This window comes from Phyllobates terribilis, unplaced genomic scaffold (genome assembly GCF_046119375.1).
Source record: "Phyllobates terribilis strain yellow unplaced genomic scaffold, ASM4611937v1 Scaffold_4__5_contigs__length_816908805, whole genome shotgun sequence".
NCBI lineage: Eukaryota > Metazoa > Chordata > Amphibia > Anura > Dendrobatidae > Phyllobates > Phyllobates terribilis.
Genome location: NW_027362764.1, coordinates 536,323,659 through 536,346,744, shown reverse-complemented (window position 1 = coordinate 536,346,744; position 23,086 = coordinate 536,323,659). Strand labels below are relative to the sequence as shown.

The 23,086-nt window shown below is 46.3% G+C and overlaps 1 protein-coding gene across 1 annotated transcript in view; it reads right to left on the bottom strand.

Annotated features, from left to right (window-relative positions):
- Positions 1–506: 506 nt before the first annotated feature.
- The window catches only part of DIPK1C (divergent protein kinase domain 1C), a 265,620-nt gene continuing 243,040 nt past the window's right edge, over positions 507–23,086 (bottom strand). The window contains exon 4 of the mRNA XM_073678951.1: positions 507–982. Within this exon, the coding sequence (XP_073535052.1) occupies positions 959–982 (24 nt within the window). The 3' untranslated portion in view covers positions 507–958. The remainder of the gene's footprint in view (positions 983–23,086) is intronic.

The following is a 23,086-nucleotide window of genomic DNA, read 5'->3' as shown; positions in this document are numbered from 1 at the left end:
CTTCCATACTTTTCTCAAGACGGTGGTCTAGTGTACTACAGTGATGTTCCTGGGCTAATGGAAAAATTTAACACTGACTACAATGTGAGTACAATGTGAGTACAATGGAGCATGTGGAGACTTTTTATTGATTCATCCAAAAAAAAGTCTGAAAGCGGTGCTACTACACAATGGCAGAAAGTATGCTTCATTGCGTATGGGGCGTTCTGTGGACTTAAAGGAAAGCTATGAGAATTTAGACTTTATTCTCAAGAACCTTAACTACGAGGATCAAGGATGGTCAGTATGTGGTGAACTGAAAGTTCTCTCTTTGCTCCTTGGGCAGCAAGGAGGTTACGCGAAGTGTGAATAAGACAGCCGGGATAGGACTCATCACTGGAGCCAAAAAAGGTGGCCAACGAGAACATCTTTTCAACCTGGACTGAAGAACATAGTTGCAGAAAGTTTAGTTGATCCCACTAAAGTTATTCTGCCACCACTCCACATTAAGCTTGGACTGATGAAGCAGTTTGTGAAAGCTCTACCGAAAGAACAAGAGATTTTTAAGTACCTGTGTACCAAGTTTCAGGGACTATCCGATGCAAAACTGAAGAATCATTTTTGTGGGTCCAAATATTCGGAAACTCATGAAGGACGACAAGTTTGAAACAAAAATGAAAGCTCTTGAGAAAGGGGCTGGAGATTCTTTTAAAAAAGTCATGAAGAAATTTCTAGGTAACAACTAAGATCCAAAATTGAAGTCCATCATGGAGAACATGCTGAAATGTTTCAAAGCCTTGGGTTGTCTGATGAATTTGAAGTTACATTTTTTACATTCCCATTTAGATTACTTTCTTGAAAATTTTGGTGCTGTTGGTGAAGAGCAAGGCGAAAGATTTCATCAGGATATCAAGGAGATGGAATGACGATACCAAGGTAGATGGAACGTGAATATGATGGGGGACTTCTGCTGGATGTTTCACAGAGAAGATCTGCAGGCCTTCTGTAAGAGAAAATGTATCAAAAGAAGCTTTGAAGAGAAAAGAAAAAGGCACAAGAATTAATTTTCAATAAATTGAAATCAGAGCATAAGAAAACATAAGAATCAGTCATTGGATTTGAAACTATTTTATGCCATTACTGTTCATATAATATTCATTCTTGTTTTTCATTCACTGCAGTCAGAAGTTATAATTATAAAGCAAGATTGGAATTTATTTTTTTCTCAAGAAAATCTCCAGTGCAGTAAATAAGCAATAACATTTAAAACTACAATTGGCAGGCAGAGTCAGCAACCAAAGGAGTGAAAGTTTGGCAAAAAAGAACCTTACAGAATGTTTAATGAGTTTTGTCTAGCCTTTAATGAGCAAAGATACAGTCCAGCTCATTAGTATGCTCTAGCTGCAGTCTTGGTACTAGAGCCATTGTCAGCAACTTAGCAACGGGTGCGAAATAAATAAATAAGTAGAATAAAGGCTCCACTATCTGCTAGTCAATGCAGCACTCATTTCCCATACTTTATTTACTGAACAGCTCTTAAATTACAATTTTCCACTAATAATATTTTTACAGTATGTCACGTAATGACATAACTGGCAGAGCTACTGTCCAACTATCAATTCCAAAATATACAAGAAGAAACAACTGTCTATGTGACTATAGACAGAGCAGTTTAAAACAAAATAATAAATAGCTATAAATAACTTTCAGGGATTAGAAATCTCATTCAACATGCTGGGTATATTCGATATATATATATACTGAGTAAACACTTAAACAAAAATTACTACACATCTATTAACATTTAGATAAATTGTAGATTGTCTGAACCGACCTGATAAAAGATGTAACAAGTTGATCGGCAGTTGTTTTATATGCAGCTATTATCATGAATATGTAAAAAGTTATGGGGATGAGAGATAATACAATCATTCATCCCTCCCCATACAGTTTGCATCATCAGAGCAGCACATTGCTGCGTACACAAAGGGACGTGCTGCCAACAATCAATGATGTTTATGTGAGAATAAAATCAACAATCAGCTGAAAAATAAATGTTGGTTTCTTTGTTTGTTGGCAGATTGTTGGCATATTTACATTTACATCTTAGAATTCTCAGGAACATTTATTCTTACGGACCCTTTAAAGCAGACAACCCCTTAAACTCTTAACTGCTCGCCCATTTTGGGCATATATATAACATATATATATATATAATAATTTATTTTATTCTTCTTCGTTGCATTCCAGGAGCCATAATTTGAAGATGGGATGGGCATAGGAAACAGTAATTCTTTTCTTTTTCTATTATTTTTAAGCACTGTTAATCTTTTAGTTTAATTGACATGCTAACTTTATTCTGCAGGTCAATACCATAATGACATTACCCAATTTATACATGCTTTTTCTTCTTTCACAGCTTTTAAAACATTTAAAAAAACAAACAAAAACAAACAGTACATTTTTGGGGGGGGAATTTACCATATTCCAATACCCATAACTGTTTCTACCTTTCCATAAACAGAGCTGTATGAGGCATTATTTTTGTGGGACAAGATGTGTTTTTCACTGTTGCCATTTTGGGTACTTATGATGTTTTATTGACTTTTTACTTTTGTTTGTGATGCTGAATGAGCAAAACCCAGCAATCTAGTATTGTTTTCCACATTTTTACTAAAGAAAATGAATATTCCCTGCTCCGCATGTCCATGGGCATGGAGAGCAATGAATATTCATTTTTCTTAATAGCCGGCACACTGGAGCCACAACGCGGCTCCTGCTGCCGCTCTGCGGCCTGTGTGCCCTCTATTAAAGCTCATGAATATTCCGTACAACCCAATCCCATGGGTTGTAGTGAATATCCATGGTCTTTAATAGCAGGCACACTGACCATAGAGCGGCAGCAGAAGCCGCACTGTGGTACAGTGTGCCAGCTATTGAACAGACTGAATGGTCACTGCTCCCCACGCACAGAGTCCCGCATGGGGAGCAGTGACTATTCCAGCACAGCGTCTCACACTGTGTGAGGGCGCATGGCAGGGACGCCATGCGCGCCCTGCCATGCGCGGCTCACACCGTGAGAGTGTCGGCAGCAGAGCGGGACAGCGCTGGAGGAGAGAGGAGGTGAGTATGAGTGTTTATTTTTTTTTGTAGGCAGCGTGATGGGGGCTCAGAGGGTGCCATGCATACCAAGATGGGGGCTCAGAGGGTGCCATGCATACCAGGATGGGGGCTCAGAGGGTGCCATGCATACCAGGATGGTGGCTCAAGGGGTGCCATGCATACCCGGATGGGGGCTCAGAGGGTACCATGCATACCAGGATGGGCGCTCAGAGGGTGCCATGCATACCAGGATGGGGGCTCAGAGGGTGCCTTGCATACCAGGATGGTGGCTCAAGGGGTGCCATGCATACCAGAATGGGGCTCAAGGGTTGCCATGCATACCAGGATGGGGGCTCAAGGGTTGCCATGCATACAAGGATGGGGGCTCGAGGGGTGGCATGCATACCAGGATGGGGGCTCAAGGGGTGCCATGCATACCAGGAAGGGGTATCAAGGGGTGCCATGCATGCCAGAATTTTTTTAAGCCGATCTCACACGTCTGTGAAACACAACACTGACTATGCTTAGATCACAATACCTGGACTTTCTGGTGGTCTCTTAACCTTAGCTAACTGCTTCACAGGCATAAATTAGGTAGTTAGCCCACTTAAGAGATCCACCAGGGTACTATGATCCAAAAAAGGTCCGTGGGTCAAGGACGTGTGAAGTGGACCTATTTTTATGTACTAGGAGTTTACTACTGTACTACTGCCGTATACATGAGCCCTAAATCTAAGCATGTCTACTGGAAATGTAATCTTAATCTATCTGTAATACTTTTTTTTTACTTTATATTTCGCCTATAAGTTTACAGGAGTAATTTTTGTGTCTGATTCTATAAGACCTACAGAAAGTAAACTGTAATTTGCTTTGTTGGATTCCATATTAAAGAACTTTTCACCTCTGAACGGATTGGTTCTAGAAGACTATATCTCTGTAATAAATCAGCTTATGGAGGCACTAAATTCCTAAAGTTGTAAAATATGAAATTCCAGGTACTGAGTGTGTCCTCATGCAGCCTTCATACTTATGGTGCCTTATGTAAAAAGTATTATTATGCATATATCTTGGGATTGTTTGTTAGGATTGCATTTACATTTGCCTTCACTGTATTCTTCAGTCAGCAGGACATGCAAAAAGAAAACAACAATATGAAGGCATAATTCCATTACTCCAGGGGCTATAATGCAGACATCTGACAGTTTTATTATCGCTCTAGACATTTCTGCATTTTTATCTTCTTTCTCCCTTCTCCCCAATCCCTCCCTTCAGACAGAAAATCCTTATTTTAATTTGCTTCACTTGCTGATAGTACATTTTCCTGACAATGTGGTATAAACCTACCCTGACATGTTGTGTCTGCAAAGTCCAAATTTAATTGACTTTAATGGTATTTATACTAGCTTAGTGCAAACCTGTGCATGAAAGTGCACTTAATTTTAAATATTACTGGAAATATGAATCATTAAACCCTAGATTGTACATGTAAGCAATCAGAACTTTTATTTTTTTGCTTAGTTGTTTTTAATGCTTAATTTTTTATCTAATTCATAGAAAAAAACAATATATTTTAATGAATTTGAGCATAACAATGATCGTGGGAGAATCAACTCCTGTCTTTTCTTTAACTACTGGTTGAATAAATGTGCACAAACAAAATAGTATGACTGGAGTGCTAGGAGTCAGACCCCCACAGATCAAAGAATCTGAAAAACCCTCTTTAGTCTACGTTTCCACGATCAGTATTTGGTGAGGTTTTGATGTTGCAGATTTTCTGCAGCATTTCTACACCTAATATGTAAATTAGGTTATATGCCCTTTTTTCATTGTGTTTTTGAGTCAGCTTTTTTACATGCATTTTTGACTTTGCAGCTTTGGTCTCTTTTTGGTATGTCATGCTTTAAATAAAGCTGCTTTGGGTTTTTTTACGCGTGTTTTTTACCTGCGGATTTAACGTATTTAATGTAGGCCTATATGGAAAATTTGAACCTAAAACTCAGCATACTCGGAAGAGAAAGCCTATGGTGAAAATAAAAACTCAGCGTACATATTGCAGATTTGACACACACACCGCAGGTTAGTTATGCCGAGTTAAAAAAAGCACAGTGGGTATGAGATTTCTATAAATCCCATCCAATTTGTTGGAACTGTAAGATGCTGCATTTCTGATGCAGTGAAAATACGCAAAAATACGTCAAAAAATCACCAAAAACTCATCGTGCGAACACAACTTTAGGCTACTTTCTAGTGATGAGTATTTGATGAGTTTTTGATATTCTAAATTTTATGCAGCACTTCTTAACCTCTTAGGTAAATTAGAGAAACCAAAAACAAAAAATGTGCTAGGACCAAAAATTACATATAGAACATAAAAAGTAGTAATCTTTATTGAACACAATAGGATTAAAAATTCCTAAAAGGAACATATCTTAGGTAAATTAGTTTATTTGTGTTTTTTTATTACATTTTTGAGTGCGTTATTTTCCATACATTTTTATTGTTTTTTTCCACTGCTGTTTTTGTCTCTTTTTGGCATGCCATGTTTTAAATTACATAGATACATAATTACATAGGTTGAAAAAAAGACCTAGGTCCATCAAGTTCAACCTTCCTCCACCAATTCTACATTTTGTCACTAATTTAACTATAACCCACAATGTTATGTGCATCGAGGAAATCATCCAGCCCTTTTTTAAAAGCTGTTATAGTGTCTGCCATTACTACCTCTTGTGGTAGGACATTCCACAGTCTGACTGCTCTAACTGTAAAGAACCCTTTCCTATTTAAATGTTGGAATCGTCTTTCTTCCACCCATAATGAGTGCCCCCTGGTCCTTAGTATGGTCTTTGGAAGGAATAAGTCATGTGTTAGGCTTTTGTACTGACTACACATATATTTGTACATGTAAATGAGATCTCCTCTAAGGCGTCTTTTTTCTAAGCTAAACAAGCCCAACTTTTTAAACCTCTCATCATATGAGAGGCCCTCCATCCCTTTTAATAATCTAGTTGCCCATCTTTGAACTGACTCTAAGTTCTGAATATCCTATTTAATATGTGGAGCCCAAAACTGGATCCCATATTCTAGATGTTGCCTCACCAGTGATTTATAAAGGGGTAACAGTACTTTGGGATCACGGGATTTTATCTCTCTCTTTTATACATCCTAAAATCTGGTTTGCTTTTGCTGCTGCTGCTTGACATTGAGTACTGCTACTCAGCTTACTTGTAATTAAAATACTCAAGCCCTTCTACTGTTCTGTAGTCCTCAGTATACAGTACAGACCAAAAGTTTGGACACACTTTCTCATTTAAAGATTTTTCTGTATTTTCATGACTATGAAAATTGTACATTCACACTGAAGGCATCAAAACTATGAATTAACACATGTGGAATTATATACTTAACAAAAAAGTGTGAAACAACTGAAAATATGTCTTATATTCCAATTTCTTCAAAGTAGCTACCTTTTGCTTTGATGATTGCTTTGCACGCTCTTGGCATTCTCTTGATGAGCTTCAAGAGGTAGTCACCGGACATGGTTTTCACTTCACAGGTGTGCCCTGTCAGGTTTAATAAGTGGGATTTCTTGCCTTATAAATGGGGTTGGGACCATCAGTTGTGTTGTGCAGAAGTCTGGTGGATACAAAGCTGATAGTCCTACTGAATAGACTGTTAGAATTTGTATTATGGCAAGAAAAAAGCAGCTAAGTAAAGAAAAATGAGTGGCCATCATTACTTTAAGAAGTGAAGGTCAGTCAGTGTGAAAAATTGGGAAAACTTTGAAAGTGTCCCCAAGAGCAGTTGCAAAAGCCATCACACGCTACAAAGAAACTGGCTCACATGAGGACCGCCCCAGGAAAGGAAGACCAAGAGTCACCTGTGCTTCTGAGGATAAGTTTATCTGAGTCACCAGCCTCAGAAATCGCAGGTTAACAGCAGCTTAGATTAGAGACCAGGTCAATGCCGCACAGAGTTCTAGCAGCAGACACATCTCTTCAACAACTGTTAAGAGGAGACTTTGTGCAGCAGGCCTTCATGGTAAAATAGCTGCTAGGAAACCACTGTTAAGGACAGGCAACAAGCAGAAGAGATTTTTTTGGCTAAAGAGCACAAGGAATGGACATTAGACCAGTGGAAATCTGTGCTTTGGTCTGATGAGTCCAAATTTGAGATCTTTGGTTCCAACCACCGTGTCTTTGTGCGACGCAGAAAAGGTGAACGGATGGACTCATACATGCCTGGTTCCCACCGTGAAGCATGGAGGAGGAGGAGTGATGGTGTGGGGGTGCTTTGCTGGTGACACTGTTGGGGATTTATTCAAAATTGAAGGCATACTGAACCAGCATGGCTACCACAGCATCTTTCAGCGGCATGCTATTCCATCCGGTTTGCGTTTAGTTGGACCATCATTTATTTTTCAACAGGACAATGACCCTAAACACACCACCAGGCTGTGTAAGGGCTATTTGACCAGGAAGGAGAGTGATGGGGTGCTACGCCAGATGACCTGGCCTCCACAGTCACCAGACCTGTACCCAATCGAGATGGTTTGGGGTGAGCTGGACCGCAGAGTGAAGGCAAAAGGGCCAACAAGTGCTAAGCATCTCTGGGAACTCCTTCAAGATTGTTGGAAGACCATTTCCGGTGACTATCTCTTGAAGCTCATCAAGAGAATGCCAAGAGTGTGCAAAGCAGTCATCAAAGCAAAAGGTGGCTACTTTGAAGAACCTAGAATATAAGACATATTTTCAGCTGTTTCACACCTTTTTGTTAAGTATATAATTCCACATGTGTTAATTCATAGTTTTGATGCCTTCAGTGTGAATGTACAATTTTCATAGTCATGAAAATACAGAAAAATCTTTCAATGAGAAGATGTGTCCAAACTTTTGGTCTGTACTGTACTTCCATTTAATGTATATTCGGCAACAGGATTACTCCGTTCTAGGTGCATTACTCTTCATTTATCAACATTAAACCTCATTTGCCAAGCGTTTGCCCATTCAGACATCTTATCTTATCCAGATCATTTTGCAATATTATAATGTCAAGATCATATTTTAATAACCTACATAGTTTGTTTTCGTCAGCAAAGACAGACACTTTACTCTCAATCCCATTCACAAGGTCATTAATAAAAAGGTTAAAAAGAATTGGTCCTAGCACCAATCCCTTCGGCACCCCATTGCTGACTATATCCTATTTTGAGAACGTACCATTTATGATGACTCTTTGTTTCCCGTCATTTAGCCAATTCCTTACCCAGCTGCATATAGTTTTCCAAAGTCCTTGTTTCCGTAGCTTCAGCATAAGGCTGTTATGTGGTACAGTATCAAATGCCTTTGCAGAGTCCAGATAGATTGCATCAGCTGCATTACCAACATCCAGATTTGCACTTACCTCCTCATAGAAACCAAACATGTTGGTTAGACACAACCTATCTTTCATGAAAACGTGCTGGTTATCAATTATTATATTATTCTCTGCAATATAACTCTGCAGGTCATCTCTTATGATGCCTTCAATAACTTTAAACACTACTGATGTTCAGACTTACCGGACGGCAGGGGCGGAACTACCGCCCGTGCAGCCGGTTCATTGAACGGGGGCCCCGAGGGAGAGGGGGCCCCTCCAGCCTCCAGCAGGGCCGCCATCAGGGCATGACTGCCCTGACTCCAGTATGGGGCCCGGCCGGTAGGGGCCCCCTCGGGGGCCCCCCTCTTGTGCGTCTCTCTCCTCATGGGGCCCCCGGCCCCATGCTATGCGCCGGGTCCGGGACATTTCAGCGCTGAGCTGCGCTGTTGCAGCAGCGCCTTCATGATTCCCCTGACTTCCGGTCATGTGACGGTGCCGTCACATGGCCGGAAGTCAGGAGAACCTGCTGTCAGCGATTTGGACGAGCGCCAGGATTCTGCAGGGATCGCATGGGGGTAAGTATAACAAGTTTTATTTTTTTAAAATACAATTAACTAGGAGTGGAGAGATGGGAGAAGCACATGTGTGTGTGTGTGTGTGTGTGTGTGTGTGTGTGTGTATCTGTGTGTGGGGGGGGAGATGGGAGATGCACATGTGTGTGTGTGGGGGGGGAGATGGGAGATGCACATGTGTGTGGGGGGGGAGATGGGAGATGCACATGTGTGTGTGTGGGGGGGGAGATGGGAGATGCACATGTGTGTGGGGGAGGAGATGGGAGATGCACATGTGTGTGTGGGGGGGGGAGATGGGAGATGCACGTGTGTGGAGGGGGGGAGATGCACGTGTGTGGGGGGGGAGATGGGAGATGCACATGTGTGTGGGGGGGGAGATGGGAGATGCACATGTATGTGGGGGGGAGATGGGAGATGCACATGTGTGTGGGGGGGGAGATGGGAGATGCACATGTGTGTAGGGGGGGAGATGGGAGATGCACATGTGTGTGTGGGGGGGATGGGAGATGCACATGTGTGTGGGGGGGGGATGGGAGATGCACATGTGGGGGGGGATGGGAGATGCACATGTGGGGGGGGGATGGGAGATGCACATGTGTGTGGGGGGGGGAGATGGGAGATGCACGTGTGTGGGGGGGGAGATGGGAGATGCACATGTGTGGGGGAGATGGGAGATGCACATGTGTGGGGGGGAGATGGGAGATGCACATGTGTGGGGGGGGGAGATGGGAGATGCACATGTGGGGGGAGATGAGAGAGGTGCACATGTGGTGGAGGGGGATGAGAGAGGGGCACATGTGGGGGAGGGGGATGAGAGAGGGGCACATGTGGGGGAGGGGGATGAGAGAGGGGCACATGTGGGGGGGAGGGGGTGAGAGAGGGGCACATGGAGGGGGATGAGAGCTGCACATGGGGGGGTTTGAGAGCTGCACATGGGGGAATTGGGAGTAGGGGGATAATGAGCTGCACATAACGAATGTGGGGTGGGGGAGAGTAAATGATAAATGATGATGGGGTGGGGAGAGCACGGACATGATATAATGAATTGGGGCAGGGGGTGCATGTAAATATTGAATGCGGGGAGCAGGAAGTATAGAGTAGGGGGCGTTGCGGATGCAGGAGTGTGACTGGTAACAAATTGGCGGAAAGAGTAGAGGTTCTAATTAAATTATATATTAAGTGCCTATTTACAGTTAATGGGGGCACAGTGGTGGATTACAATTTATATTTGGAATGGTAGGTTGCCTAATAACTAACCATATATTGATGGTGGATGCACGTCTGTATTCAGCTGCGTAATGTAGAAGTTGGGGAATGTGCTCTAGATAACTGTGTTATTTTATGCAGAGACGAGTCCTGGCTGGAAGACGTGATGGCGGTCTGTGCTGGATGAAGGAGAAAAGCGAAGATGAAGGACTTCACCTAGAGACGTCACCGGTGAGTCAGTCTATTACATGTACACTGTGTATAATGTCACTGGTGATCACTGTATTACCTGTACACTGACACTATATACAGAGCTCCTGTGTATAATGTCACTGGTGATCACTGTATTACCTGTACACTGACACTATATACAGAGCTCCTGTGTATAATTTCACTGGTGATCACTGTATTACCTGTACACTGACACTATATACAGAGCTCCTGTGTATAATGTCACTGGTGATCCCTGTATTACCTGTACACTGACACTATATACAGAGCTCCTGTGTATAATGTCACTGATGATCACTGTATTACCTGTACACTATATACAGAGCTCCTGTGTATAATGTCACTGTATTACCTGTACACTGACACTATATACAGAGCTCCTGTGTATAATTTCACTGGTGATCACTAGATTACCTGGACACTTACGTTATACATACCATGTATAGAGCTCCCGTGTATAATGACACTTATGGTAATATTAGTAATGTGGTGGTAATATTAGTAATGTAGTGGTAATATGTGGTCTGGTCATGGTGTGGCAGTTTTTCTCCCTTCTGTGTGGTATTATTCGGTCACTATGTTGTGGTAATATGTGGTCTGGTCATGGTGTGGCGGTATTCCCTGTATGTGGTATTATTGGTCATTTAAAAAAAAAATGTATATGACACATTCCCTTAAAGAAAACTAAATAAAAATATATCTAAAAAGAGTATTGGATATTTTAAGAAAATTTTAATAGGTTAGAGTAGGGCCCGCCCAGAAGAGTCTACCTTATCGTGGTGGCGGCTTTAAAAATCTTTTGGCCAAAACAAAAGCTGATGGCTATGTATGTGGCGCCGTCACATGGCCGAACGTCAGGAGAACCTGGTGGCAGCGACGTGGACGAGCGCCAGGATTCTGCAGGGATTGCATGGGGGTAAGTATAACAAGTTTTATTTTTTTTAAATACAATTAATTAACTAGGAGTGGGGGGAATCAGAAATGCACGGGGGGGATGAGAGATGCACATGGGGGGGTGAGAGATGCACATGGGGGGGTGAGAGATGCACATGGGGGGGTGAGAGATGCACATGGGGGGGTGAGAGATGCACATGGGGGGGTGAGAGATGCACATGGGGGGGTGAGAGATGCACATGGGGGGGTGAGAGATGCACATGGGGGGGATGAGAGATGCACATGGGGGGGGATGAGAGATGCACATGGGGGGGATGAGAGATGCACATGGGGGGGATGAGAGATGCACGGGGGGTGAGAGCTGCACATGGGTGGGATGAGAGCTGCACATGGGGGGGTGAGAGATGCACATGGGGGGTTATGTTTACATAACTTTGTTGCCTTATGAAGGGCAGGGGGGGCCCCCCAAAATTTCTTGCACAGGGGCCCACTACAGTCTGTGTCCGCCCCTGCCGGACGGTAGTTAACTGGATCCACCTTTCTTAATATCAGTACCACATCAGCCTTCCTCCAGTGCTATGGCGCAACCCTGTTACAAGAGAGAAAAAACCTGGGAGTCTGAACTGAAACGTAAATTGATGTGCATGCAAAATGTAATTGCATGTTCACATAAGGCCACTAGATAAGAAAATGAGATACAGCGGTCTGTCAATTACTGAGCTCAAGTCCCTCAGTATCCATGGATGAATGCCATCTGGGCCGGGGGATTTGTCAATGTTTAATTTTCTCAGACGTACTTCTTTATAAGCATTAAGCATGTTATCTCCAGCACAATCTGTTGCCGCTTGGCCAAGGCAGTGCTGCAGTGGTTTCAGCTTCTGACTGATGTGGTCATTTCGGAGATGGAGGAGGAGGTGCAGGAGCTGAACAATGTGATTACATTGAGGTTACATTGGTGACTCGGTTTTTTATACTAAAGAAAGATCCTATTGTTTTTGTTTTTTTTTACGTTATTTTTTAAGACAAATGCATTCACCGGGAAATGTCATTTTAACATTTTACAACTTTCTCTGGCCATGTGATGTGTGACACATCATCAGACACATCCTGTTTCATTTATGATGGAGGGAATCTGAAAGTCACAAAGCCTATTTTTATAGGGCCATCAGGCGGCCCTTACTATTCTTAAAGGGCCATCAGTCGGCCTTCGCTATTGTTAGAGAGCCATCAGCCGGCTATGCTTTGTTGTTCCCATTATTAACAAGTGGGTCTCCTATACTATTATTGCATATGCAGTGACTGCAAGGGCTGCCAAAAATTTTTAATGGAGGCCAGAAATGGCAGTATTTTCTGAAAACGTATATGTGATCCGTGTGATGGACAAACCAAAGTTTTAAATACCAGGCCTGTAGGTAACTATTTTGAACAGCAAACTGGTGTCAATAGCTTCACTGACATACTGAAACAAATTTTTAATGGAGGCCAGAAATGGCAGTATTTTCTGAAAACGTATACATGTGATTCGTGTGACGGACAAACCACAGCTTTAAATACCTGGCCTGTAGGTAACTATTTTGAACAGCAAACTGGTGTCAATAGTTTCACTGACACACTGAAACAAATTTTTAATGGAGGCAAGAAATGGTAGAATTTTCTGAAAACGTATATGTGATCCATGTGACGGAGAAAACACAGTTTTAAATAGCTGGCCTATAGGTAACTATTTTGAACAGCAAACTGGTGTCAGTAGCTTCACTGACACACTGAAACAAATTTTTAATGGAGGCCAGAAATGGCAATATTTTCTGAAAACGTATATGTGATACGTGTGACAGAGAAAACACAGTTTTACATACCTGGCCTGTAGGTAACTATTTTGAAAAATTATTCCTGGCCCCTGAGACCTGGGCCTATTCCTAGAAGTATCTAACAGCAGCAGCAGCAGACAAAACTGGAATGGAGCCTCTTGTGCTATATGCACTGCAGTCTGCTATATACACTGCCTGCCTCTCTATATACACTGCCTGCCTGATATCTCTGCAGATGGATTAGTCCTCAGAAGGACTGTTTGATGAGATGGATATGTGTCTCTAATATAGTTTGGAATACCTACACTAACTAGAAACAAGCAAATCTCTTCCTAGCTCAGCAGCATCTCTCGCTACACTGTCTGATTCCGGAGTGACTGTGATGAGCATGGCGACGCCAGGTCTGATATAGACCTGATGACGCTGTAATGCCGCAACCAACATGGCTGTGGCATTACACTGAGTGGTAGACAATCCCTGCATGTTCATTGGCTCTGTAAAGAGCGCCAAACATGCAGGGAGGAGACCCGAGCTCCCGCCGAGCAACCCCAGAAATACTCGGCGAGCGCCGAGCATCTCGAGCACTGAATGCTCGTTCATCACTAATAAGAACACAAATGTTGAGGGTATTTCAGTGACTTCTCCCTCTCATCCCATTGAGGCAGGAGAACCGATGGAAATTGGGGCCTGCAGAGAGTCCAAGGAGGGAATTAAACTTGGAACACCAGCTCGTTTCTATCTGTACTTCGGTGAAACAGGGTCATGTAATGATTCAGTATTTCAGATACAATAATGAATTTCTTAAAGGTAAAGAAAATGAAAAAAAAATCATTAATATGATTCTAAATGTTTGAAGTTATCTTTCATGCATACTACTGGTTGTTTTTTTACAAGTGTCTTTGGTTACCAAATCTGGAGTTATAGTTACCGCTGCATTTCTTGACTCAGGTTCCGTCTTAGATCTCATTACCAGTGATTTTGCTATCAAGAATGGGTACACAGTTTCACCTCTCGGTCATCCTATTCAAGTGTCCGCAATTGATAATTCTCCCCTTACCCAAAGTCATGTTACTTCTAAGGCTGAAAGTGTGTGCATGAGAGAGGGAGTGTGTAGCGCCGGCGTCCCTGCTCTCTGCTAGGCAGGGACGCTGTTCCCCTCACCTCCCTGCTCCGTGCCCGGCATCCTCCTCCCGCTCTGCTGGCAGCGCGCGCTCCTTCCCGGCCACTGTGCTTAGGGTGCGCGCATGCGCTCTCCCTCCCTCTTAAAGGGGCCGCGCGCGCCGTCCTAAGGAGTCCCCGGCCAATGGCCGGAGGACTTCACCATATATAAGGCACCTCCTCCAAAATGGAGGTGCCCGAGCAATGTTGTTGCACTGTTTACTACTCTGCTTCAGCCCTCAGGTCCCGTTGCCAGTTACCTGCCAGTTACCTGCCAGATTCCTGCCTGATTATCTGCTACCTGCCTGCTAGTCTGAGGTCCGACGGTCTGCCTTACTACTCCTGTCAGTCTGTCTAAGGACCAGTCTGCCCGCTCACCTGGGAGCGCACATCAGCCACCTGCCTGCTTGCCCGACGTCCGACGATCTGCCTTCCAACTCCTGTCAGTCTGTCTATGGACCAGCTTGCCCGCTCACCTGGGAGCACACACCTGCTACCTGCCTGCTAGTCTACCTGGAGGCTCCGCCGTCACGTGCTGTGACCACCTGCCTGTCCAGTGACTCCTGCTCGCTCACCTGGGAGCGCTCATCTGCTGCCTGTCTGCTAGCCTACCTGGAGGCTCTGCCGTCACGTGCTGTGACCACCCGCCTGTCCAGAGACTTCTGCCCGCTCACCTGGGAGCGCTCATCTGCCGCCTGTCTGTTGGTCTTCCTGGAGGCTCCGCCGTCACATGCTGTGACCACCCGTTCATCCAGAGACTCTCGCCTGCTCACCTGGGAGCTCACGTCTATCATCAGCCGCCACAGGTCGTACCAACCCTTTACCTAGAGACTGCCCCGGTCACTTGCCGTGACCATCTGCCCGTTCATCCAGAGACTGCCCCGGTCACTCGCCGTGACCATCTGCCCGTTCATTCAGAGACTGCCCCGGTCACTTGCCGTGACCATCAGCCCGTTCATCCAGAGACTGCCCCGGTCACTTGCCGTGACCTCCAGCCCGTTCACTCAGAGACTGTCCCGGTCACCTGCTGTGACCTCCTGCCCGTCTTCCCTGGTCGCCACCCGCTCCCTTACAAGGACTGCCCCCTTGTATAGTAGCTCAGAGGTTCCGCCTCCCAGACCCGTTACAGTTTGCTCGGGCCATGGAACCCGGTGGCACCCAAGCTCCCTCGCTGTCGGACCTGTGTCATGAACTGTCCCGTCAAAGGTCCCAACAGGAGTCCATCCTGGGTCACCTGCGGAATGTCAATACTCGCCTGGACACTCTGACTGCTCCACCAGCAACCTCCGCCAGTGCCATGTCTCGCAATCCGGCAGCTCCGCTGCCCACTAATACCATGGTATCCTACCCCGGACCCCGGCTTTCTGCACCTCCTCGCTTCGGAGGCGACTCCGCCCAAGCTCAGGGCTTCATAAATCAGTGCACCCTGCACTTTGAACTATTGTCCCACCAGTTTAACTCCGACCGGGCCAAAATTGCATTCATCATGTCCCATCTCACCGGGGAGGCCCTGGCCTGGCTAAATCCTCTATGGGAGAGAGGAGACCCCCTGGTGTCCAACTTGCCTGCTTTTCTCACGGCTTTCTGGAAAGTCTTCGACGAACCCGGACGGAAGACCTCATCCGCATCATCACTGCTACGCCTCCGTCAGGGAAGTCTCACCGTGGGCCAATATGCCATACGGTTCCGTACCCTTGCCTCGGAGCTGGCCTGGGATAACGACGCTCTGGTATCCGTCTTCTGGGAGGGTCTGTCCGGCCGTATTAAAGATGAACTTGCCGGTCGGGACATTCCTACCACTCTCGATGACCTAATAACTCTTGCCACCCGGATTGACCTACGGTTCCAGGAGCGTGCCAAAGAGGTCACCCGTGAGAGGAGGTTACCATGTCTAGCTCCTACTTTTCAGAAACCCGTCACTCCCTCCGTCTCTACCCAGGTACACTCTCCTGAGTCTATGCAGGTCGACCAGACCAAGATGGTCAAAACCCGTCAGGACTTACGCCGTGCCGAGGGGAGCTGCTTCTACTGTGGCAGTAAGGAGCACCGGATCCGTGCCTGCCCGGAGAGGTCGGGAAACGCCTGTGTCTAGGTTCGCTCAGAGAGGTCAACCTAGACAAGAATAAATCCTCTCCATCTCTGCTGCTGTCAGTCTCAATCGTCTGCAGGGAGAACCGTTATTTCGAACTAGCCCAACTTGACTCTGGAGCAGCCGGGAATCTTATTTCACAGTCCCTGGTAGAGAAATACCGCATCCCCACCAAACCTCTGGCTGTACCCTTGTCTGTTGCTGCCGTGGATGGGGGCCTCTTACCACGCCCCATCCAACTCATCACCGAATCCATTACTCTGCAGGTGGGAATGCTGCATTCTGAGTGTATCTCCTTTCATGTTCTGCCTGGACTCTCTCACGCCCTCTTGCTAGGCCTACCTTGGCTCCAGAGATATGCACCCGTGCTTGACTGGCAGACCGGAGAAGTCCTTCGCTGGGGACAGGACTGCCATAAGACCTGTCTGGTTCCCGTCCATCCCGTCCATCCTTCTCCTACCCCAGCTAATCTACCTGGACTTCCGATTCCTTATTGGTCTTATGCTGATGTCTTTAATAAAAAGAAAGCAGAGACACTACCTCCTCATAGACCATACGACTGCCCTATCGACCTGTTACCTGGTACTACTCCTCCCCGTGGGCGTATTTATCCTTTATCCGCTGCTGAGACCCGGTCGATGTCCGAATATATTGAGGAGAATCTGGCCAGGGGATTCATCCGGAAATCTACCTCCCCGGCGGGAGCAGGCTTCTTTTTCGTCAAAAAGAAGGACGGCTCTCTCCGTCCCTGTATAGACTATAGAGGCCTTAACCAGATCACGGTGAAGAATAAGTACCCCCTTCCGCTCATTCCGGAGTTATTTGATCATCTGAGGGGGGCTAGAATCTTCACCAAACTGGACCTCCGTGGGGCGTACAACCTGGTTCGTATCCGTCAGGGGGATGAATGGAAGACGGCATTCAACACCCGGGACGGCCACTATGAATATCTGGTAATGCCCTTTGGTCTCTGTAACGCTCCTGCCGTCTTTCAAGAGTTGGTCAATGACATCTTCCGGGACCTTCTCTACTCCTGCGTAGTGGTGTACCTGGACGACATCTTGGTCTTCTCTCCGGATCTCCAGACTCACCGGAGGGACGTTCGTCAGGTCCTGCTCAGGCTCAGGCAGAATCACTTCTTCGCTAAATACGAGAAGTGCCTCTTTGAGCAGACCTCGCTTCCGTTTTTGGGCTACATTATTTCTCAGACCGGCCTACGAATGGATCCAGAGAAACTGTCTGCCATCGAGAAATGGCCTCGACCGGAGGGGTTGAAGGCCATTCAGCGATTCCTGGGCTTCGCCAACTACTACCGCCTCTTCATACCACACTTCTCTTCCCGGACTGCCCCAATTCCCGCGCTCACCCGTAAGGGTACTAATCCCAAAGAGTGGCCGCCCGAAGCAGAGGAGGCCTTTCTTTCCCTAAAACAGGCCTTCTCTTCCGCCCCGGTGCTGCATCGCCCGGACGGCAACAAGCAGTTCTTCCTGGAAGTTGACGCCTCCTCCTCTGGAGCCGGAGCGGTACTTACTCAAAAATCATCTTCCGGGAGAATGGTAACTTGTGGCTTCTTCTCCAAACTCTTCTCCTCTTCTGAGCGCAACTATTCCATAGGAGACCGAGAGTTATTGGCCATCAAACTGGCATTGGAGGAGTGGCGTTACCTACTCGAGGGGGCTCTTCACCCAGTAATAATTTACACTGACCACAAGAACTTGGCTTACCTCCAGCATGCCCAGAGACTTAACCCGCGCCAAGCCCGGTGGTCCTTGTTTTTTGCTCGCTTTGATTTTGTTCTTCATTTTCGCCCGGCTGACAAAAACGTCAAAGCAGATGCCTTGTCCCGATCCTTTCTGGTGTCCGATCTCGAGGATGAACCTAAACATATCATCGATCCCGCCAGAGTAATGCAGGTGGCTCCTGTGAGCCTAAATCGTCTCCCTCCCGGTAAGACATTCGTATCAGTACCTGATCGGGAGAAGATCCTACACTGGGGTCACTCGTCTAAACTAGCTGGCCACGCCGGTCAGAAAAAGACCCTCCAGCTTATTGCCCGGCACTACTGGTGGCCTACCCTGCACAAGGACGTAATAGACTTTGTTTCTGCCTGTGTGTCCTGCGCCCGCAACAAAGTTCCGAGACACCTGCCAGCCGGTCGCCTTCTTCCGCTTCCTGTGCCTGCTGCCCCCTGGCAGCATATTGCTATGGACTTCATAACTGATCTCCCCGTCTCTGCCGATTGTACGGTCATTTGGGTGGTCGCTGACCGCTTTTCCAAGATGGCTCACTTTATTCCCCTGCCTGGCCTCCCGTCTGCACCCGAGCTGGCTAAAGACTTTATCCGCCACATCTTCCGTCTCCATGGCCTGCCCCTCCACATCGTGTCGGATCGTGGGGTACAGTTCACCTCACGTTTCTGGAGAGCCACTTGTAAACTGCTAGACGTCACCCTGGACTTCTCTTCCGCTTACCACCCACAGTCCAATGGTCAAGTGGAGCGGATCAATCAGAACCTGACCAGTTACCTCCGGCACTTCGTTAATGCCCATCATTCTGACTGGGTGGATCTCCTACCATGGGCCGAGTTCTCTTATAACAATCACGAGAGCGAATCCTCCTCCAAATCCCCGTTTTTTGTAGTCTTCGGTCAGCATCCTCGGATTCCTTTTCCTGTCTCCACCTCTGTGGACAACCCGGCTGCGGAATCTCTCGTTAGCAAATTTTCCTCCATTTGGGAGAGTACCCGATCCGCACTCCTTCAGTCGTCCGAACGGATGAAAAGACACGCTGACAAAAAACGCCTGGATCCTCCACAATTTCGTCCTGGAGATAAAGTCTGGCTCTCGTCTAAATATGTCCGACTCAAGATACCTTCTTACAAGATAGGGCCTCGGTTCATCGGTCCTCTGGAGGTCATCAGTCAGATCAACCCGGTGGCCTATAAATTAAAACTCCCGGCCAACTTACGGATCCCTAACTCCTTCCATGTATCTCTCCTCAAACCTGTGGTACTTAACTCTTTTTCCAAGTCTACAGGTACGCCTCCTGCTCTGGTTTCTGCTGAGGACGAGTTTGAGGTAGAGAACATTCTTGCCACCAAAAGGGTAAGAGGAAAGACCTTTTTTCTAATAGATTGGAGGGGGTTTGGTCCTGAGGAGAGAACGTGGGAGCCCCGGGAGAACATCCATGCCCCTCTTATCCTAGCTAAATTTCTGTCTGGCCTAAAAAAGGGGGGGCCTAAAGGGGGGGGTACTGTATCGCCGGCGTCCCTGCCCTCTGCTAGGCAGGGACGCTGTTCCCCTCACCTCCCTGCTCCGTGCCCGGCATCCTCCTCCCGCTCTGCTGGCAGCGCGCGCTCCTTCCCGGCCACTGTGCTTAGGGCGCGCGCATGCGCTCTCCCTCCCTCTTAAAGGGGCCGCGCGCGCCGTCCTAAGGAGTCCCCGGCCAATGGCCGGAGGACTTCACCATATATAAGGCACCTCCTCCAAAATGGAGGTGCCCGAGCAATGTTGTTGCACTGTTTACTACTCTGCTTCAGCCCTCAGGTCCCGTTGCCAGTTACCTGCCAGTTACCTGCCAGATTCCTGCCTGATTATCTGCTACCTGCCTGCTAGTCTGAGGTCCGACGGTCTGCCTTACTACTCCTGTCAGTCTGTCTAAGGACCAGTCTGCCCGCTCACCTGGGAGCGCACATCAGCCACCTGCCTGCTTGCCCGAGGTCCGACGGTCTGCCTTCCAACTCCTGTCAGTCTGTCTATGGACCAGCTTGCCCGCTCACCTGGGAGCACACACCTGCTACCTGCCTGCTAGTCTACCTGGAGGCTCCGCCGTCACGTGCTGTGACCACCTGCCTGTCCAGTGACTCCTGCTCGCTCACCTGGGAGCGCTCATCTGCTGCCTGTCTGCTAGCCTACCTGGAGGCTCTGCCGTCACGTGCTGTGACCACCCGCCTGTCCAGAGACTTCTGCCCGCTCACCTGGGAGCGCTCATCTGCCGCCTGTCTGTTGGTCTTCCTGGAGGCTCCGCCGTCACATGCTGTGACCACCCGTTCATCCAGAGACTCTCGCCTGCTCACCTGGGAGCTCACGTCTATCATCAGCCGCCACAGGTCGTACCAACCCTTTACCTAGAGACTGCCCCGGTCACTTGCCGTGACCATCTGCCCGTTCATCCAGAGACTGCCCCGGTCACTCGCCGTGACCATCTGCCCGTTCATTCAGAGACTGCCCCGGTCACTTGCCGTGACCATCAGCCCGTTCATCCAGAGACTGCCCCGGTCACTTGCCGTGACCTCCAGCCCGTTCACTCAGAGACTGTCCCGGTCACCTGCTGTGACCTCCTGCCCGTCTTCCCTGGTCGCCACCCGCTCCCTTACAAGGACTGCCCCCTTGTATAGTAGCTCAGAGGTTCCGCCTCCCAGACCCGTTACAGAGTGTAACACACAGAATCTATTTCATTCATGTTGTTTCTTTCCTTACTAGCTAAAGTTGTGTTGGGTATGCCCTGGTTGGTGAAACACAATCCTACCATCAGTTGGGAGATTTGCAAGGTTGAGTCACGGGGTATTTTTTTGTTTTTCCAGTTGTTTATCTAAATTCCTGGCATCTATGAGATCTCTTCTTCCAGATTTTATTCAGGATTTTGAGGATGTTCTTTCTGAGACTAAATGTGAAGTTCTTCCCCTGCATAGGTCATATGATTGTGCTATCAAATTTATCCCAGGGGTGCAAATTGCCTAAATCTCATCTGTTTAACCTCTCTATTCTTGAAAGAGATGCCTTTAAAGAGTGCATTCAAAAGAGTCTCTCCAAGGGTCACATAAGGCCTTCCATCTCACCAGTCGCCGTAGGATTTTTCTTTGTTAAGAAAAAAGATGGAGGTTTGCGTCCTTGTTTGGAATTTAGAGAGATTAAGGCTATGTGCGCACGTTCAGTATTTGATTGCAGAAATTTCTGCAAGGTTTCTGCATCTCCTGGCAGCAAAAATGCTGCTGCAAAAATGCACGTTTTGACGTGATTTTGGTGCGGTTTTTATGCCTTTTTTTATGCATTTTTGTATAGCAATGAATTATTTTTGGAGCTAAAGATATTTGAAAAAAGAAAAGTGGGACATCACTTTAACCGTTGGATTACCGTCGGACCTGGGGTGAGTATAATGGTTAATTTAAATGATTAAAGAATGTGTCTGTTTTATTTCAAATAAATTGTTTTATTCTCAGTGTGTGTGTTTATTTAACTCTTTACTTAGTAATGAGGGTGTCTAGCTGACTCCTCTTCATTACTAAAGCTAGGGTTATGTGTCAGCGACACCTAATCTCATTAAGCCTAATTCCATTACTCCTAATGTTTCACTTGTGTTGTCATTATATGCGGATCCATCGCATATAATGACATTTCAATCGGTCAAAATCTGCAGTGGAGACTAGCGTCTCTGCTACAGAAATTGACATGCTGCGGGTGAGTTTGGGTACGTGCCCATGATCAATAAATGCTGCAGGTTTGACACGGCATATTTATGCCGTGTCAAACCCGCAGCATCCGGATATTACAGCACAGTGGATGGGATTTCTAGAAATCCTATGTACACTATGCGTGCATCTGGGGCTACGGATCACCAGCAGAAACTGACATGCGGCTCGTCTTTCAGGACCACAGCATGTCAAATTCTATTGTGGAGTCGCTAGTTTAGAATGTATTGAATGCAGTAAATCCGCATGGTTCAGTGAACACATGCGGATTTACCTGCATCAATAGAATGCAGCGTTTTGGATGCAGCAAAAATATGCTGCTACGTCCGGATCGTGGGCACATAGCCTAAAATTTTAAAAATTGCTTCTATTAAGAGAAGCAGATGATAAGCTTGAAGGCATGTGACACCAAGTATGCAAATCCCATATGAGGGGGTTCATGATGACCAACCCGCCAAGAAAAGCGGAATATTGCGAAATATTATAACATCATTGTGACGACACAGCTTCTAATCTTAATTAGCCAGTCATCTAGATTTGTAAAGCCAAGAGAAATACCGTATTGTGTTTGTGTTGAGTTGTGGATGTATGTGTCTTTCTATGGCTGGTCAAGAAGGACAGAACAGCATTTGTGTAACCCTGATTGTTGTCTTCTCTTGTTTGTGAAACAGTGATGTTTGTTACTATGCTAATTGCATATTATGCTAAAGCCAACTGAATGTTGATTTAAAGAACCCCCAGCTATACCAACTATGCAAATTGATTATCTCAAACAATGAGACCTGAGTGAGCCCTGCACTTTTACCACTGACCTGTGACTGATGACCTTAGCCACATATGTAAATATAAAAAAAAAGTTTTTTCTATCCTGCTGCAAAGAGAATTGAAAGAGACTTTACAAGGAGAAACAAAGATCAGACTCTCTCAGACCACCAGCTTGGTAGCATGGCTTTACCAAAGAGACACAGATTTGGATTCTACATGATTCCAGCCTAAGGATATATGGCCCTGACTGGAAAGATACGGATCTGCTCCATTGACCAGCAGAGAGCCCAATTGGAGAGACCAGGTTGGGACAATGTAGTCACTTGGCCCCATGGATATGTTGTTTGGGGTTGCCAAGTAGGACCCTCCGGTTGCCTGAAACCCATGGAAACAATCGGAGATGCCAGATTGGGACCAGCCAGTCATCTGGCCCCATGGAAACTCTCGGAGAGGCCAG